The 20,598-nt window shown below is 40.5% G+C and overlaps 2 protein-coding genes across 2 annotated transcripts; one reads left to right on the top strand and one right to left on the bottom strand.

The window, feature by feature from the left end:
- The first annotated feature begins 662 nt into the window (after positions 1–662).
- On the top strand, positions 663–10,271 carry eps8l3b (EPS8 signaling adaptor L3b). The gene is made up of 16 exons (XM_028582599.1): positions 663–693; positions 794–858; positions 949–1,107; positions 1,620–1,769; positions 1,977–2,062; positions 2,168–2,301; positions 2,512–2,630; positions 2,719–2,857; positions 3,518–3,600; positions 3,734–3,808; positions 4,356–4,501; positions 5,862–6,096; positions 8,811–8,912; positions 8,998–9,098; positions 9,219–9,351; positions 10,183–10,271. Exons 1-16 carry the CDS (start codon positions 663–665, stop codon positions 10,222–10,224), a joined length of 1,800 nt encoding a protein of 599 aa, XP_028438400.1. The 3' UTR covers positions 10,225–10,271.
- An 806-nt stretch (positions 10,272–11,077) lies between these two features.
- Positions 11,078–17,641, bottom strand: LOC114558453 (glutathione S-transferase Mu 3-like). Its single transcript, XM_028582468.1, is given in 9 exon segments — positions 11,078–11,505; positions 12,739–12,849; positions 13,688–13,783; positions 13,874–13,971; positions 14,148–14,229; positions 14,321–14,347; positions 14,349–14,386; positions 14,504–14,579; positions 17,474–17,641. Coding segments are annotated over 9 exon segments (663 nt in total). The 5' UTR covers positions 17,510–17,641; the 3' UTR covers positions 11,078–11,406.
- Positions 17,642–20,598: the final 2,957 nt, after the last annotated feature.

Below are 20,598 nucleotides of genomic sequence, written 5' to 3'. Positions count from 1 at the left end.
AGTGCTGAACTGAGAAAATGTTCTATTTTAGGTCTAGTCTTTTATTGCTTGTGAATTCAACCTTTAAGTTGTAAAAGGAAGAATGATATTTTGGCCTTGAGAAGTTAGTTTTACTTTTAAGATGTCAAAATCTGGAAATATTCCAACTGGGTTAACAAATCCATTTGAGTGTGTCTATGCAACCATCTGTCCTGGTTTCACATGAAACGGGGTGTAATTTTTGCAACTCATACCGTGTCAGATTACCAGCATGAGAAACCTCTTTTCTTCCAGGTTGGAGTGGCTCTTAAGGAATTCTTGCCTATCTGAAGCTTTAACTCTTCAACACACAAACTTCCAAAAAAGACAGACTTTAGTTTAAGAATGTTTGGAAACAACGGACCTTTCTCATATTCCCCGAGGTCAGTAAATTTAATTTCACTTTCAGGTTAACAAGTCACTATAATTCATTTGTTGAAGCCTTTGAGTACCAATCAGATTCTTTACAACACTATAACTGTATAACTATATACTGTGTTGTGGTTACAGTGCAGCTGGTGGTTTATCTTCCGATCACTGTGCTTTTATTATACCTCAGGGGTTTCTCACAGGAGGACCTCCCTCAGCAGAGGAGAGCTTTCCAACAAGATGACCTCAAGGGTGCTCCACTGCAGAGAAACAACATGTCCAGACCCAGTGGGAAATCAATATACAGTATGCCCAGACATAAACAAACCTCATCTAATTATTTTGTTTTTGTGATTACAAAATGTCACACCTTTTTTTTTTTTTAATACACATTTCTTCACATCAGTGCAGAGAAAGGAGTACTCCGAAGCGCTGAACAAACATCCTGACAACATTCACGTCAGAGTGGAGGTAAGTGATTGTGAAATCTGCACCAGCATGGACACGTAGTACAACCTTTTAGCTCTCTTCATCCGTGACTTCTCCACATGGACTCCGCAGCACTTGTTCACCTGTGAACTGGACGGCCGGGAGCTGAAGACTATAGAGGACTGCTTGGCCAAGCTCAAGAGGCTGGATGCCAAAAGTAGTCTGTGGCCTCAGGAGATGATCATGGAGGTTCAGGGTGGATATCTACTGCTCAGTGATATCGAGACTAAGGTTAGTAGCTACACAATTCAGATCATTTAAACAAGTACGGCACATGGTCAAAAATCTGTGGCCATCATAACATTCCACCTTAATTGTTGAACATCTCATTCCAAGTGTTCTGCTATGTTTGTATTTAAGAGATGGTAAGTGTCTGTCTGTAGCATCCCGGGTAGCAGCCTGTGAAAAATAATGTGTTTATCTGCCCTGTGATTCTCCCTGGCGGAGAAAAATTACAACATATAAGACTTTGTCAGGGATAGAACGACAAAGCCCTGGACTTATTTCCATCATTGGCCCTCGTGTTTTTTTAGTCAGTCTGTGAATGAAGACTGAGAAAGGCATTCAGCGTCTAATGTTTAAATTTATTACAAAATAAAAACTAGAACTAGAAAAGGAATTGTGACCATTTTCAGAGGGTCATAGCTCCACTTTTGTCTGCGTGTAAATACTTTCAATATTATTAACTGTATTTCATAAACCAGTCGTCATTGCGCTTGTTCTGTTCAATCCTGATTCTGCAGGCAGAGCTGGAGTCTCTGCCTTTGAGCTGCATCCTGCAAACCAACGCTGTGCTGGATAGCTGTGCCTACAACTCTCTGCTGACAGTAACTGTGCAGCAACGCAATAAACGCATCCCTCAGGTCTTCATGTTCCAGTGTGAGGAAACTGGGGTGAGTCACATTTCACCAGAACCCTCACTGACCTCTTCACTGTATCTTTGACCTCCTGAAAGGCTCCAGAGAAGGGAGGATGTGATAGTCATTCTGAATTGTAAAATCTCTGAAATCAAGGCCATTCCCTGAAACCGTTATTTCATAACAAGCGGTTTGTGCTGGTGTCACGTAGGAGTTTGATTTAAAGCAGGTCTGTTTTACCAGGCAGAGGTCGTCAAGAGTGATCTGGATAAGGCAGCGCAAAAAGGAGGTGATGTTGTGGAGCCACGCAGAGACCAGTCTGACATCAGGTACTATGTCACATCACATGAATACAGTTTAAAGGTAGATAAAATCACATTAATTGAAAAGAAAATGAACCGTAAAATGCATTAACTGTTTGTCGTGGATGTCAGGAGTAATCTTGAGAACATCATCGGGCAACATGTTCCAGGAAGTTTCCGTCAGGCTGGGCCTCGTCCTGTGCAGCAAGAGAGGACCCCACCACCACCGGACCACCCGCCCCCACAGTGGAGGAGCAGAGAACCAGGTACGACTTGATCGCATCCACTGAAAGCATATGAAAAAAATCTTTCATCATGGAGCAGAAACTCCTTTAAGTTCCTCAAATATCACAAAAGTTTATGGATGTGTTCTGTGCAAATAAAATGGGCTCAGCAATAAACTATCCAGTACGTTTTGTACCTACTGTGTCAACATTGATATTTGTCTCCAAACAATACATTTTTGTTCTTTGTAGAAAATATGCCATCTCCACCCTTCTTCCCCCCACAAGAGGCAACGATGCACCATCCTGATCTTCATAAATTACAGAGTAGCCCAGAGGTCGCTGAGCAAATGAACACGAAGAGGAACACAGTCAGTACTGCCAATTGAACCGTTTCCACAAATTAAAAGTCATAGGTAGTGGATTATATCAGTTTGATGCATGTGCTCCTTTTCACAGGACATTTTAAACCACGTTATAAATGATTTGGAGATCTTCATGGCCAAAGTGTCTGCTGCAGCAAATGCATCTTCTCTACCACAAAAAGACAAGAGCAAGAAAAAACATGCGTTTGGGAAGAAGAAATCAAAGAAAAATGGTAATATCCTTTTACCAGTTTATCTTTCCAAGGGCACATATAATTAAAGCTACAGTTGATAAATTTAATTAAAAATAACTTTTTGTCATATTTGCTCAAACTATTACATGAATCACTTCATCTCTGAAAATCATCACTTTCCTATTGCCTCCTCCTGGTGCTGCTAATGGCATAAGGAAAACAACCAATTGTAGTCAAGGAGTCTCTAACCCAGTGGGCCTATTTGTCGCCTCAAATGTTTTCAGAAACATATTTTAATAGCTGTAAAATGAGAAAGTTTGCTCTGTCTGGTGGGCAAAGCTTGCTTTTGGCTCGACTTGGTCACAAATGTTCTCATTGTACTGCTAAACAGTTCACTATAATATGTTTCTTAAAACATTTGAGGCAAGAAATAGGTAATGCAGTAACAAATAATTGGTTGTTTATCTTTGAACGCGGTGGAAACTTGCAAATGCCATAAAGATCACTGAGAGGAGGCAGAGGAACATGATTATCAGTCTCATATAGTGACCCTTACAGCACATATGACAAAAAAATATTTTTTTATAAAAGTTACTTACTGAACCTTTTAAGGAGGGAATAATTGGAGAAGTGACCTCCTTATAGGTGCTGACATGCTGATAGCACGTCTGATAAGTTAATTTTTTTTTTCTCCTGCAGCACCAGCAGCAGCTGTCAGTCTGCCACCCTGGGAGGAATATGTCTCCTGTCTTCAAAAAATCAAGTATGGATTCAATCTGCTGGTAAATACTTTAAATGGCTCCGCAGATTATAAATTGACCAGTGTGGTTTGGAAAGATTTTGGGTGAATGCTCTAATGTGTTGACTGAAATGTACGATGGCTGCAGTGTGACTGAAAAGCTCTTGGTATTACAGGGCCAGCTAGACGGGACACTAACCAGCCCCACAGCTGCTGACTTTGTTCACATCTTCTTCACTAGTTTAGACATGGTGAGCTCTTTTAAACTTATTTTTTTGTCTGGGTGAATCTACTTTCAAGGCACCAATTATTTACAGCGATTGTCACTCCACTAAGTGTGTTCATATTTTCTTTGACCTTAAAAGTTGATACTTCCTTCTAGAGATGGGCCGATATCATTTTTTGCTTCCCGATACCGATTCTGATACCTGAAATTGCGTATCGGCCGATAACGAGTACTGATCCGATACCAGTGTGTCATATATTTTATTATGTTTTAACAACTGTATATTACTATCCCTGTATGGATGTGATATCATTTCTATCTTTGTTGTCGGTCTGGCTCAGGTTAAACTCTTTGTGAAACATGAACAATCACAGACAATGAATGCCACAGAACTTTCTTTTATTATCCAGTTATAACGGAAAAAGAACATAAACTACTTGAACGTAGATTTTCTTTAGGGCTTTATTACGTGGTATCTGATCGGTGCATAAACTCCAGTACCTCCCGATACCAGCGTTTTAGGGAGTATTGGAGGCGATACCAACATCTATACTTCCTTCATTTTTCCACAGATACTGCCTCAGTATCCTGCAGACCTGCCTCCCACTGTGCTCTCCCCCCTGCTGACAGAGGCGGCCCTGCGGCTGCTCAGTCGGGTGGTCAACCCGGAGGAAGACGAGCTGTGGAAGTCTCTCGGAGACTACTGGAACTTCCCCAGGTAGGGTGGCCTTTATAACCCTCATACACTAAACTTGTCACCTTCTCATATATAGCCCTCTGATTGTAAGTGCACCTTTAAGCGCCCAGACACGCCTTAACCTGGGGCGTAGTGTGTGCATTTGCTGATATGTAGATAGTTATGATATGTCAGAGTTAATGCTGCATTAATGTTCTTTGGAAAATATGATAGGAGTGTTTTAATTTTAAACTACCGCTAATTTCAGTTTAAGATTGTACTTTCTGCTTGAGACGTTAATTTTGGTAATGGACAACAAGGAAATACATTGACATAATTGTATTTATTAGTTTACTAATGCTTTATTGATCAGTTATGAACCATTTAGACCAACTAGTGTTTAACTTCCCACACTTACTTTTTATAGCTGCATTATAGAGGATAAACATATAAATGTAATTTCTTTTCACCTTTGTGCCCAGCTGTTTTCTCCGTTTCCAGTCTTTATGCTAAGCTAACAATCTGCTGGCTCAAGCTTCATATTTACGTGGTATCGACTCTCTGCAAGAAAGCAAATAAGCAGATTCCCTAAAACGTCAAACTATTACTTTATGAAGGGGGCCTCATTAGAAAGTGGTACTAAAACATTTTGTGAATAAAACATCTATAACTCCTAATGACATGCCAGGACCTGCCTTCTTACTGTGTTTTTGTTGTTGTTGTGTACATTTGTCATACTTGAATGATCTCAAATCCATGACTCACAGATGTGTCTGAAAAAGCTCATTACTGTAGAAACAATGTTCGTGAAATCAAGTTAAGATGTCACTTCAGTAGGCCTGAAACAGTTATTACATAATTGTCTAATTGTCAATTTGTTTACATAATTATGGTGTCTTTGTTTAACCACAATGAATTGCTAACATTAGCTAAGGTCTTAAGGCGTATGACTGTTTACATATGCCAAATTGTAATTATATAAGTGTTGGTCAGACTGTATTTTTATTATTTCAAGTGTTGTCAGTGATTGTTGGCACTTGATCCTATACACGTTCATAGCAACAAAAATGACAACGGGGGATAGTTAGAAAGTAGTTTTATGATAATAAAGAGGTGTTGTTTACTTCATAGGCAGTGGGCCTGTGTTATGACATTATCTGGGTCACATAACTGTAATATAACCAAAAGATGTATCCTGGAATTCATTCAAATCTTTAATTTGTTTAAAAAAAAAAGTAAATTGTAACTGAAAAATTTTGACTGAAAGAGATATATTATATTATTATATATTTATTATATTGTTAATCGCAATTATTTCTGAGACAGTTAATTGTACACTTCAGTATTAGATACTTTTACTTTTAACTTGGCTTAAGTTTCCTGCCTTCCTGTCACCTCATAGGTCCAGATGGCCGGACGACGATGTCCCACTTTACATCCCCGAGTTCTACGATGGCTGGCAGCCGCCTGCCCCCTCACACATGCCTTCCCCACTCCCTAATCAGAGTGGTCCAATGAGGAGGAGCGAGCGTTTACCACCCAGCTCCCATAAGGCACCCCAGTACATGCGGGTCATTTACGACTTTGTGGCCAGGAACAACCGAGAGCTGAGCATTATGAAGGGAGATGTTGTTCAGGTGAGATGAAAAACATGGTCAGTGGAGTTGGATATGACTCCTTTGTTTTTGACTGACAAAACTGACAGCATCTGTGTCATGGGATAGTTACCAAACCATTGTCCTAAAGTCCATTTGACTGTTGTTCAAATCCCTGGTTTGCTTTTTCTTGGGCAGTGTAAACTTTAATTAACAAATTACAAAAATGCAGAAGAATTTTTTTCGGCTCCAAAAGAAAGAAAAATGGACAACAGATGTAGTCACCAGTGTTGGAAGCAGTATTCAATTTTACTTTAAAAACTAACCATCCATCCATCCATCCATCTTCGTTATTGTAACTCAACAGGGAGGGGAAAACTTTTTTCCCGACTTAACCAGAAAGAGAGGTATATAATATATTATTATATAACACCTCCCTTTATTATGCCCGATTGGCTTAATCGAGCTCCTCAATGACTGAGCTTCTCATTTCTAAGGGAGACAGCCACCCTCCTAATTGTACCTGATCTCGCTCTTTCGGTCATGACCCAGCCTTCATGACCATATTAGATACTTCGAGAGCTTTGCCTTCTGGCTCAGCTCTTTTTCGGCGATAGATTGAATGTTTCTCCGCCCAATTCCTTGTCCCCTCACCTCATAACAAAACCCCAAGGTCCTCCTTCAGATCATTCCCTACCTGGAGAAGGCATTCCATCGGTTTCCTGCTGAGAACCATGGCCTCCGATTTAGAGGTGCCCTCATCCCAACCGCTTTACATCCCCGATCCAGTGAGTGCTGAAGGTCGAGGCCGATGATGCCATCAGGACCACATCATCTGGAGCAGCGATGGATCCCCAGCCCACCAAACTGCCCCCTCCCCACCCACATATCCTGTCCCAAACAGGATTGGTGACCCTAAACCCTCACCTGAAACGGTCCACTTATGAGAACCCGACACAGCTCTCACTTTGGTCATACAGAGATTGGATGGCCCTGAGTAGAGACCCCTCACCCCATACCCAGCACCTCCCACAGTATCTCCCGGGGGACCCGGCACCCCAAATCCACAAAACACATGTAGACCGGTTGGGCATCAGGCTTAGGATCCTTGCGAGAGTTGGTCCGTTGTTCCAGGAAGGACAACCGTTCCTCCTCAACCCGAGGTTCGACTGAGCGGCCGAACCCTCCTTTCCAGCACCTTGGAGTAGACTTTACCAGGGAGGCTGTTGTTCATAATTGAGATGAAAACCACCCCAGTCTGCCACTCCTTTGGCACCGTCCCAGTGGTTGAAGTTGGACAACCCCTCCACACCCAGAGCCTTGTTTTTGACTGATCAAAACCCGGGGCTTTGCCACTGTGTAGCATCATGTGTTCCGCCTGGGATAGTTACCAAACCATTGTCCTAAAGTCCATTTTCCTCAAAGACTGTTGTTCAAAGTCCCATCCTTACTGTACACAGCTTGGATGGTTTGGCTTTTTTCTTTGGGCAGTCCTTCTCCATGTCTTCTCCAAACTTTAATTAACAAATTACAAAAGATAACATATCCCGGAAGAATTTTTCAGTCGGACGGCTTCCTGACCACTGGTGTCCACCACGGTGTTCGTGGGTTACCGCCCCTGAGGCACCTAAGATCCTAAGACCACAGCTCCTCGCCGAAAAAACTGGAACAACAGATGGGTTCAATGCCCCCAGCCTCCACCAGTGTTGGAGGTGTGAGTTGAAAGTCTGTATTCATATCTATTTACCCGCACTACAACTCTGTCCAGAGTCTTCCCCACCCCTGACCCAACTCACCACCAGATGGTGACTACTACCACATACGGCCTCAGATCAGATGAAACGAGTACTACTACCACACTGTGCAAATACTCCACTACAAGTAAAAGTCCCACATTCATGACCTGTTCAAAAAAGCAAAATGTACTTAAAGTATGAAGAGTACAAGTGTTTAACTATTATATATGATGTTTCTGGATTAATATTAGTTCTGCATTAATGTGTATCTATAGATGTTCAAGGCTTATATACTGTTGGGTAGTTTAATCTACAGCACTGCATCATATTCTATAAGATCATCATGTTTGTAGCATCGCTGTCCTGAAAAACAGCGATGTGACGATTTCCAGCTGAGCCAGGAGGGGTTGGTAAATAGTTTATTTATCTTAAGACGTAGGATAATCTTCTCAACCAATAAAGGAACACAAACCTTCAGTTTATCAAACAAATTCAAATTAATTTTTTAGTTTTCACTGGACAGGAAATGTAATAGTTACCCCCACCACAAACAGCTCATATCTTTCCAGCCAGTCTAGCCAATGTGTCCATACTGTATGTACACTGGATGTACAAATGCAGGCCATAGACCTTAATGAATAATAAATAAATAATTTCTTGACATTATTATAACTATAAAACTAACCACTGGCTGTTATTAACAGTGCAATTAATTGTCTATAATTTAAGTTTCCAGTTGATAAGAGTTGCAGTTCAGTGACAGGCTGGTGAATTAGGGCTGGTGCTGTTTCTTTAACGCTTCCAACGGACTTTGGAACAGCAGCAGAGAGCCAACACCCAGGCTTAAGAAATCTGTTTAAAACTTCACGTTATACTTCTTCACTACATTATTGTGGATACAGCCTTGTTTCTATTTAATTCTTCATAGAGCTATTTGTATATATACACCGCAGTCACAATCATTCCTGCCATTATCAACATTCAGGGGCTTGAGGTGTTTGTTCTTTGGGCTTTTTACAGGTGGTTCAGAAATCCAAGCAATGGTGGCTTGTTCGTAACGCTCGCAACGAGGAAGGCAACGTTCCTCAGAATGTTCTGGAGCAGATGGAGAGCGACGGGCCCATGGAAGATCTACCGGTAAGCGACACGTAGCTCCACTGAATAACCACTTAACAACATTTCACATGAGATATTTTATTCTCTTCACTCTCCCTCACAGCGGGACACTCGTGGTCCTGCCACTCTGGACATGTCCTCCCCACCTGCAGAGGTCAAAGCCTGGCTGGAGTACAAAGGTTTCTCCAAAATGTGAGTGAAATAATGTACAGAGGGACTGGGAGCTATAATGTACGATGCTTGTACTCTAAATAAGACTTGTATTGCATGATGAAGTCAGATATTGTGCGTTTCATGCCTTGTCGTGTACAGCACTGCGACCAGCCTTGGGGTGCTGACTGGTAAACTGCTTCTGGGGATGACCAAGGATGAGATTAGGACTGTGTGTCCTGAGGAAGGAGGCAAGGTCTTCTTCCAGCTTCAGGCCATTAAATCAGCCATTGCAGTAAGTAATGCCATGTGATATGCGCACACTAAGGGCGGAATCAGGGTCCACCAAGTACATAAACGCTTAAAAACTATATGCATGAAACGAGAAAGCTGACCCCTTCTGTTTGGGTTAACTTCCGCTCAAAATAACCACGGCTGGCTGCATCGGCATATTATGCACATCCAATTGTTTTCTTTTCTTCTTCCTTCTGTGCAGTAAGCACAGCAGTTTGTTTACCACTGTGGTCATGGAAACGCTCTGATAAGCTCTATGTATGTTGCCCCCCTCGAGGACTGACGTTTGCCTCCAATGCTACGTTTACACGTGGCCGGCTATTTTCATAAACGGACATTTCAACCTCTCCGTTTTCAAAAGTAACATCGTGCACAGCGGTCAGTTTTCAGAAAAGTGTTCGTTTACACGTATCCGTGTATATATGCCGTCAATGCAGCCAAGAGCGTGCCAAACCTGTAGGTAGCAGTGTAATGAGAAGCTCAAGCCCACGTTAGCCAATCAGAATCCCGAAAATAGCAACAACAGCAACGAATCACTTCCTCTTTCTCTCTCTCGGCTGCTTAAACTCCGTTTGTCTCAGTTTACATGCAAACGAAGATTTCCAAAATCTCCACTCTGGCCAGAGTTTTTAGAAAGACTCGGTTTCAGAGGCGAATTCTCCGTTTGCATGTAAACGAAGGGTACAAACGAAGGGAAATGTCTGAGTTTGTAAAAATAACCATGTACGTGTAAACAGGGTCCAAGAGCGCATGTTTAGTCCTTGCATGGAACGTGTTTCTGCCCAACATCCAACTGCAGCGCATTAGTAATGTTTCATACTGTTCCCGACAGCTCGCCAGTGAACCATCGAGCCTGTACAACGGCCGCTACTAATGTCCTGCTTCACTTCGGTTTGTTTTCTCCTGACTTCATCTACAGATCATCTGGAATTATTGTCTAATTCATCCTCTTGTCATAAATGTGTTGCTTTCAGCATTTGTTGTTTAAAGGAAAGCACTTTTACTGAATGAAACTTGACATAATATACACTCACCGAAAGGATTATTAGTAACACCATACTAATACTGTGTTTGACCCCCTTTCGCCTTCAGAACTGCCTTCATTCTTTGTGGCATTGATTCAACAACCAGTAACTGAGCAGATTGTGAAATACTCAGACAAGCCCGTCTGGCAACCAACAACCATGCCACGCTCAAAGTTGCTTAGATCACCTTTCTTTCCCAATTATGACATTCAGTTTGGTGTTCAGGAAATTGTCTTGACCAGGATCACACCCCTAAATGCATTGAAGCAGCTGCCATGTGATTGGTTGATTACATAATTTCATTAAAGATAAATTTAACAGGTGTTCCTAATAATCCTTTAGGTGAGCTTACATCTTGTGTAATGTATCACCAGCGGCAACAATTGTGAGTTATTAAAATAATTTACTTAATTTATTTCACTTATAATGTACTTCATTATTTCAAGTAAATTATGTATTTATAATGTATAACTTAAATCTAACTGATTATCCCAAAAAGTATGTAGACATTTGTTCAATCCAACACCATTATCTTAATAACTAGCATTAACCAAGTTGTTTATTACATATATACTGAAAAAATACAGTATATTATATTCTGCTGCATTAACTTATACCCTCTATTTTATATTTAATTGATGCATACATGTCATGTATTGTACAGAAAGTGATGTGGAAATTGATTCACAAACTCAAAGAAAATAAGTCAGTACAAGATTTACTTTAATTTGTCCAAAACAAATCTTTCAAATGTGACAAGTAAATTAAGTGCTTTAATTCAAATTAAAGTTTCTAATTATCTTTATAATATCAATCCAAACCTGGATCTTTTTTCACACAATTCTGAAAAACTGATTTTAGAACTGGCACATACATATTTGGAAAACTGTAGAACGTGATTAAAGGGCATGAAATCTACAGAACCAGCTAGTAAACTGCTTATAAAAAGACATACTAAAGACAATCTTATTTCTAGTCCTGGATTCACAAGTTGTTGAGTTAGTGGCACTTGGGAACTTTTGTTCTAGGCCTTATTTCTCTTTTTTGTTTCCCCACTTGGCCATCTTGTTGTTGACAGGAGTCTTCATGAATCTGTCTGACTTCATGTAGGCAGCAATCTTCTCCAGAGCCTATGATATAACAAGCCATTCAAAAATTATTTTGCAAGACCAGCATAGGAGCAACTCCACATAAACATTTACCTATAGAAATCACCCCGACTATCGCAAGATGTGCTGTTTGTATTAGGGCTGCAGCTATTGATTATTTTAGTAATCAAGTATTCTACCGATTATTCCATCAATTAATTAAGTAAATCGCATAAGAAATACTTTTGTTTTATTGAAGAGAAATAATATACAATAGTTTGGTTTAATTTTCAGAATAAGCAACATTTTTATTGCCTACATTGCTTACAATATCATCTCTCAAAAAAAACCCAAACGTATTAAGTGCATTTAAGTCCCATACATCGTTTTTAAAGAAAACATTTTCTGAAATGCAATAAACTCAAACTAAGGCATACAGTACATTAAATATATATAAACATTACCTTAAGTTGTGACACTTAACTTCCAGAACTACAAGTTTCATTCTGAGACTGATCTGTATATAGGCCTATAAGTATATATTAGTTATACTCAACCTATTTTCATTAATATATTTGATTACAATGCTACACAGCTCTGTTACACTTATGCTAGTAGGTCATTGATCAGCGGTTTCTCTGTAAAGAGAGAGAGAGTGAGAGAAAATGGTGTGCAACAATCAGCTGTTCTTCCGAAGGGATAGTCAACAAGTCGGCTCTTTAGATCAGATCGTGGTCACCACTACGCATTTTCTTGCCTTTGTTTTTGGTAGTTGTTGTGTTTGGTGTAGTTTCATCGTCCATACGACTCTGATTGACTTTTGTCGGGTCCGCTTCGTGGAATGGATGATTAAGTCAGACTCAATGTTTTCTGTTGAGATGCTGAAGCATTGACGTTGTGCTATTATTGTGGTAAACTAGTTTGATTTTGCAGTACACTGTACAGAGTTTTCGTTTTAATTACATTTGAACTGATTCCAAACTTAGGACACTTTCTGTCGTCTTCTCCAGCCCGTCTCTTCTCTTAGCCCCTTACGCTCTTTCTTCATTTTGTTATCAAAATCTCTGTCTTCATGGCATGTGTCGCCAGTAGCATCAGCCCGGTGTGCGACAGTAATTATCCTCCGTGACGAAACACATTGAGCGATACAACATTGGTATTGATTAAACGAACCTTGAGGCAAATCATTTTGCATCAAGGATTTTTAGTAAATCGAATTATTCGAGCAATCGTTTCAGCCCTAGTTTGTATCTGACAACAGTTGAGTGTTCTCACCTCGAAACGGTCCAAAAGATCTTTGAGGTTCTTGTAGTCATCCAGGCACGTAGGATGAAACATCCTGTGTTGATCCAACAGCTCGTACATGATGAAGTCCACAAAAGTGATCTGTTGTAAAGAAACGTTATATTAAAAAAAAATAAAAAATGTTGAAAGCAAGAAACAGCCTAAACTAACCTTCAAAGTAGCACTAATCAACAGTTGTTTTTAGACCAATCAGTCAAACGGCTTGGGCGTTTGTCACTATTAGTGACCCATTTGACATGACATGCATCACCCAACACTGCAGTTCTCCCTTAGCGCTATAAAGCTTCATAATCTTTTTAAGCTTATCGGTTTGGTTTTTCTACCCACAAATTTACCCCCAATGTAATCATGAACATTTTCATATGTCATGTTTCCATCAACGTATTTTTAAGTATTTCATTAGAAAATGTTGACCAAAACGGCAAAATTCGGAAAAAAAACTTCCGCAAACTTGCGCAAAATGGGAGATGGAAACAGCTTTGCCGAATAAGTTGTGACGTAGCAAACATGTAACTCACATGACAATAGTCTCAGTATCCATTGGATGGGGGAAGGATCGGGATATGAGTCCCATCCAGTGCGCCGTACACTTGTGGCACGAGGCGCGTAGTGGAGTTGGAGTGCGCTTTGCGAAGTCTAGTTTACTCGCTTTAAACACTTCTAATTCGCCTTCTCTTTTTTTTTTTTTTTTTTTTCGGCATTTTAAAAGTTTGCTTAAAATTTGCTTGACAATTAGATGGAAACATGACTATAGATAACTGTAATTTAATGACATTTTTTCCCAGTAACAATTCCCTTTATTTTGGAACTAGTTACTCCCCAACACTGGTTGTGGTGTAAAAAAAACAACAGATTAATGCAAATTTAAAAATGACTGTGCTCAACATATGAAGATTCCCACATTTAAGGGCTGACATACCTTGTCACCAGCGAACCACTTCCTGTCTCCCAAGAAACCTGAGAACTGCTTGAGTACATCTGGCAGCATCTTAAGGTACCCTGGCTTCATCTTGTCCTGATGTAAGAGAGATGATGTTGGCCTTAGTGAAGATGCAGGCATAACAGGACACATTCAATGTTATTAAACTTTTAGTGTAGGACTCACAAAGTCAGTGTAGCACATCATCACAAAGCCGTTTCTGAAGTCCATCGCCTGGTTCTCCAAGACGTCCACACGGACCTTCTCATCTTCTGTCTCTCCGCCTGGGATCAGATCCGATTTAGTGAGACACTGACTAAAGACTGAGATACTGCACCTGAAACCTGTGTATAATTGTGCGGTTCCTTCTTTTAAGAAAAGAGACCATAAGTATTAAGTATAAGTATTTTGTCTCTTTTGAACAAATTATTTATATGGGGAATAAACACACAATACTTACACAAGTTGTGCTTACGAGCAATGTATCTCATGATAGCATTGCTCTGCACTATCTTCCTGTCTCCATCCTCCAAGTAGGGCAGCTACGTTGAGATGTTACACGATACCATTATTAGCGGACATTTTAAACCAGCTTTACACTTCAATTAATACTCACAAGTTAAACTCACTTACATTGGGGAAGTCCATTCCAAGTGTCTGGTTTTTCATCAAACCAGCAGCTCTTATCATAGTTGGGAGCTGTGCGAGATAAATGTGGGTTAGATGAATAAGTAGGTATGTTGTATGGACAATTAGGTCACTTCTTTGGTTAAAAATATGACCGCTGTGTATCTGTTGATTGAATTGGTGAGTTACCTTCACCACAGATGTAAAACTTGTCCTCATACTTGGTGCCAGTGTACTCCAGCAGCAGACGGGCAGGCTGGGCAAGCTTATCCAAAAATCAGAGTATGTTAATTATTTAAGGGCTACAAGTCTTCACATTACACCACATGTCATTTAGCTGATGCTTTTATCCAAAGTGACTTCCAATTAAAATGTATATATGTATGTATATATATATAAATATATATATATATATATATATATATATAAATATATATATATATATATATATAAAAATAAATATAAATAAATAAATAAATAAATAAATAAGGGGGCAGCAAGCAGGTTGGCTGATGCAAAGCAGAGTGGGCAGGTTGGGGTATAGGGTTTAGAAGGGGACATATCCTTCTGATATTATGCAGCATGTATCAACACGATCGGGTAGTTGCCGAAATCTTGGCAGTGAAGGAGAGTTGGTTGTTAAGTGTCACACCCAGGTTTCTAGCAGTCTGGGTGGGGACTACCACAGAGTTGTCAATAGTTATGGTCAAGTCCTGGGTAGGAGAGCCCTTCCCAAGTCTTGAATTACCTCTACTGACCTTAACCAACTGCTGTACTAATTATATGCATTTTTTTGTATTCTTATTTATGCCTTAAATATGACTGGGAGCAACTGTAACTGAACAATTTCATGAGGGGACCAAAAAAAGTATTTGTGTCATCAACAATCACAAATATAAGTGATTTATCAGGTTAAAATACAAAACATTTGCTGCAGATTCTCAAATGTGAAGTGTGAGGTTTTTAAGTCTGACAACTCCACAAGGTGTACAGCTTATACCGATTATCCAGCACCTGCAAAAAACAAAAGAAAAAAAAGAAGGCAAGGCTGTGCCTACTGATTTTTTAGTTTTGGTCACATACAATTAATGTCATATTAAGGCCGATTAATAGAAAATTAATGAAAATATGAGACAGTAGTGGTTTGTTCAGCCCCATCAGAAGGATGGCAGTTAACGTTAACCATTAGAGACTTCACTAACGTTACTTGAATTGGGTGTGCAAGTGCCTGCACACTAAAGCATGTCGGTCCCGATGTTCTGACAATTTTAGCTGCTCTGTTAGAAATACAGTTTTTTTGCCCCTTGCAAGTAGCTAGCAAATCGGACAGGTTAGCTAACGTTGGCAACTTAACGTTAGTAGCAACAGACAGTAACGTAAGCAACAGTTACAGTTGAGATATATATATATATATATATATATATATATATATATATATATATATATATATATATATATATATATATATATATATATATATATAGACATAGACTCGCCTCGACTCGCTGTGCGGCCGTTTTCCACAGGTTTTCCATTGCAGATTTTAGTATCGCCTCAGCGTGGCTGGTCGTCATAGCGACTGTCGTGGGCGTGGCTTATTAGCTTGCTTTCCCATTGACATATCCCAAGGGGGTAAGCTTCGCTTCAGAACTCGAGCCATCATGGTGCCATTTTGTTGCTAACTGGCCATCACCTCCTGTTAGCATTCCGCTGACCGCCATTATTTTTTTAAGTCACTTGACAGACGAATAACTTTACATCCGAAGCGTTTAAAGACTATATTTGTCCGTTGTTTAGTTCTAAAGAAACACAACAATGTATAAAAGGCTTCATTACCTTGTACCTCACGTTATGGCTCCGTAGCAGACGTTTTTATAAAAATAGGCTAACGATTGTGTCATAACCAAGTGACTTACTGTCGCATAGTAGAGGAATTACCGTATAGTACAGGAGAAGCTCGCAGGCAGTTTGGACTTCCATTAGCTGTTTAGGTTTAATTACTAATGTTAACTAGCATGTTAGTGATCAGTAATTAACCTGTGTCTATGTTATCTCCTTACATATACCTACACTCTCCGTCTCTGTAAGATTGGGAATGATTGAGATTTCTCTCGTCACAGCTACCAGAAGACTTCACACTTTCAGACAGGTTGCTGACGTCACATTTACGCTGTCTCTCTCAGTTGGAGGCTGCGCAGTAAAGCTGGCCATCACCGGAAAAGTGCTTCTAATAGCCTTCACTGGTCTCCGTCCAGAGCAACGGGCTCTGTTGGTCCATTATATATATGTCAATGCATATCCCCGACTCATTTCCTGGTTCACCGTCTCCGTAAACAACATGATATCAAAGAGATAGTTAACGTTTACTGCTCCAGATTTCCCACCGTGGTCACATATATAGGACTCTAGAGTCGCTACTCGCTTTGTTTCTCTCACATATATATATGAATCTAGAGTCGCTACTAGCTGCGGAGATAATCGTCTCTTTCTCACTTCTCCCTCGCTCACTAGCTCCCCCCACACACACATACGGCGACTCGACACACACACATCACACATGCACACACCAGCATAACCATCAGGCCACTTGTATGCTACGGAGAAAGCTCTGCGTGGAGCCTCCATTGACATGAGCCTCCGGCAGCAAAAAAACACCGCTGGCCAAACTATTTAAAAATGCAGTCTCTAATGCAGTGATCAGTGACGCTTCTTTCCGACCAATCAGCAGGTTTCACGTCACCTTCTCGTCTCGCCTCAGCTCGCTTGGAACCTCGACTGAGTACCGGTTAGCAGGTTTTCGTAATGGAAAACCAAAACAGGCGAGTCGAGGCGAGTAGGTACCATTTAATGGAAAAGCGTCAGCTAGAACAATGGTGCACACGGAGTCCCAGGTGTATCGTAGTTAACGTCACATCACATGACATTTCGCGGAGCGAGACTCTGGTTAGAGTTCTTATGTAGCGTTAGTAAAATGTAAATGTCAGTAGACTACTATTAAGTAAGTTACAAACAGTTTGAAAGTCAGGAACGCGGCGTGTGTTTTAAACCGGGGTCTGGTCTGGAGGTTTTCCAACGACAGCCGTTAACGTTAACATCAACAGCGCTGCAAACAACAGAAGCTAACGTTACTTTAATAACAAGGAAGACGGCTGAACTCACCCCACGAATATCCCAGTAAGCCAGTTTCATGGTCATTTTGGATCAAAAACTGTGAGAGAAAACTGCGGCTGCCGGCGACTTTAACAGCGCTGCTCTGAGATGGTGAGGTGGTTTCTTTCTGCAGCCTGTAAGATACCGCGAGCCTAGGTGGGCGGGGTAAAGCGGGCGGTTACACACATAGAAGTAAACCGGTTCTTTTGTTTGCACAAATACATTTCAGGGTGTGTGAATATGAATACGATCGACAGCATTGCTTCATACATCCATCTGATATAACAAATGTAACTTACATTATTGACACCAGCTATTGTGTATGGAAATCCTGTTTTTACAAACAGATGCAGAGTCATGCTGAGGCTGCAAGTCCACACTTTTCCCATTACGTGACTAGAGAAACCACAATAAAAGGTACAGGTAGGCTACTGCAAGAATGTATAGTTAAGAAATCTCTAAAAGACGCGTTCTTCGATTTCTGGAGGAGAAAGGAGAGGCTTGGGTCGAATTGAAAGTTAAGCAAAAAGGTTTAATAAAACAACATGAAAAAGACAGTCAAAACACAATTGTTACACTGCAGCTGACAGCGGACTGATCTCATGCTCTCCTTGCGGAGTCACAGAAGAACAGTCCTGTGACATGACATACAAATACACTGTAAACAGTGCTTGCAGTCCTGAGACATTCCCCGGATCATACATTTATTCCCCTACATCTGAGTGGTTCCTCAAATGAAATCTTCCCCTATTGGTCAGATGTCTCTCAAAAGAAAAGGTGTATGTTCCCAATCAGTGTCTTGAGGCTACACCCGGTCACAGGATCTTACCGAGACGGTGTCAATTGTTTCCAAACTACAGCAATACTCGTTCTTTGTCTTAATTACGTCTGGCTCAACAGGGGATGGCTCCCCCAAAAAGAGACAACAGTTACCTTTTCTGTGGGGACAATGAGTCTCCTACAGTATGCTAAATAACAGCCATGACCTAATTAATTCTTTAGAAGCTAGAGTTTGGGTGAGGCAGTCAAATGCTGATTAGTGTATTTAATTAGATCTAGCAAGTACATTGTTTTCAAAACAATAGCCAGGTTTTAACTTTTTAACTTCAACAGTATGCAGGGATTAGGCTACTGTATAAAGCCTTCTATGTAAAACTACGGAGTAATGTTAGGTTTAAAAAAGTTAAAGCCTGTTTGGAAAACAATGTTTAATGGGGCCTGCAGCTAAATTTAATCAAGTAACTACACTAATCAGCATTTGACTGCCTCACACAAAACCTAGCTTCTAAAGAATTAATCAGGTCATGTCTGACATTTAGCATATGAAGAAGACTCATTGTCCCCACAGGAAAGGTAACTATTGTATCTGCTTTTGGGGAGCCAGACGTGATTAGAACAAAGGAAATGCAAACTCTGTAAACTTGAACAGAATCGGCACTACCATGTGAAACAACCTTTGTCTGTGACCTGGGGTAAACCTGAAATCAGAGGTGTGTCTTTAACCTGGGACAGTTTCCATTCAGGGAAACACCCACAATTCCAAGGGATATAATTCTGATCCTGAGTAAGATTCGGGACTACAGCCTGTGACCCCGCAAGGGGAAACTGCTGCAGTCCGCTGTTTACAGTGTATTTGTTTTGTCATGTCGCATGGCTGCTAACTGTGACCCGACAGGGGAAGCATGTTTTGCAGTCTGCTGCTGGCAGTGTTTTATGTTTTATGTTTGATTGTGTTTTGACTGTCGTTTTCATGTTGTTTTATTAAACCTCTTGCTTAACTTTCAATTCGACCCCAGCCTCTCCACCTTCCTCCAGAAATCAGAACAAACACGTCTTTTAGATATTCTTAACAGTAACTTGCATACAAAATAGTTTATTTGGTGCAATAATTTGCTACCACACAAAAAGTAACTAATAGTTAAAGGTGCACTATGAGTTCCTGCATGGTCACTTCTGTTGCCTTTCCAAGTAAATTCAAAACAGAGCAAGCTCGCCCCTCCCCCCATGTTTCCATAACTGTCATGACTAACTGACTAACAGTCACTAACCCCCACTAACCACCCTACTTTCTGTAGAAAAGTTGCCAGAAGTCACACCCTTCTACTTCCGGTCCATGGGACCTTAATCAACCTTTTTCACGGCAGACATGTTGACATGTCATAGCAGGAAAAGCACATGTGTATTCCAAACCATTAATGATGGCTGCATTCCACTTAGGAGAGGCCCTGGTATTGTACGTGCTGACTCACTGGAATAGCTTACTGGGACACTTGATGGAATTTAGCCATCGTTAAGGTTATCAATTTCAGGTGCTTTTCCTACTATGACAAGTCAAAAATGTCTGCTGTGAAAAAGGTCTATTTGGTAAAAATATGAACGAGAGTCAATGGAGAGATAATAATAATTATTTGATCCTGTTTGAATTGAGCCATGGATTACAGATATGTTGTTTGTCAATTTAAAACATTATTTTTCAACCGAAGAAAGACTCAGTTTATTGTTAAACTGTTGCAGTATAAGACTGTGAAAATACGTAATTAGAAAGACTACACACTTCAATATTGCATGGATGACGTCTCGCTGAAGCTACGATGTTTGTGTGTATCGTACCGGGGATGTAACGTTACTCTAATGAGCAGAAGATCTTGCTTGTTCTTTTGCTTATCTGCTGAAAACACTTCACTGGATAAAACACATCAGGTGAGATAATGTTACATGTGTTGTGGAACAGAGCTAAGCTAGCTGGCTAGCGAGCAAGTTGAGAATCAATCAGTTGATCACTTATCAGTAATGGCAGATCTGGCTCTTTTAGAAGACCTCTATGCGCTGGTACAACAGTGCACACATACGCGCACGTGCCACGGTGGTGCGCTGGATAGTAAACAGGATAGTTGATGACTATCCCATGTTCTACATGCTGAGTATGAGCTACTGTGCTCCAGAAGGAGGTTCAGAGTCCCTCAATGTAGATTAAATAGATTTAAGAATATTTTTTGCCCTGCGTCAATGAAGCTTTTATATAAAGCTAGCTAGGAAATCATTTTTTGCAACAAGACCTCAATTCTCTAATTTTGAAGGATGGAGGCTTTTAATTGGTCTGCATTTTGTTTTGAACTTTCTGCTCACTTTGACCC

Source organism: Perca flavescens, chromosome 7 (assembly GCF_004354835.1).
Source record: "Perca flavescens isolate YP-PL-M2 chromosome 7, PFLA_1.0, whole genome shotgun sequence".
In the NCBI taxonomy this organism is placed as follows: Eukaryota; Metazoa; Chordata; class Actinopteri; order Perciformes; family Percidae; genus Perca; species Perca flavescens.
Note: the sequence above shows the minus strand (reverse complement) of the source record. Positions and strands in the feature narration are given on the sequence as shown.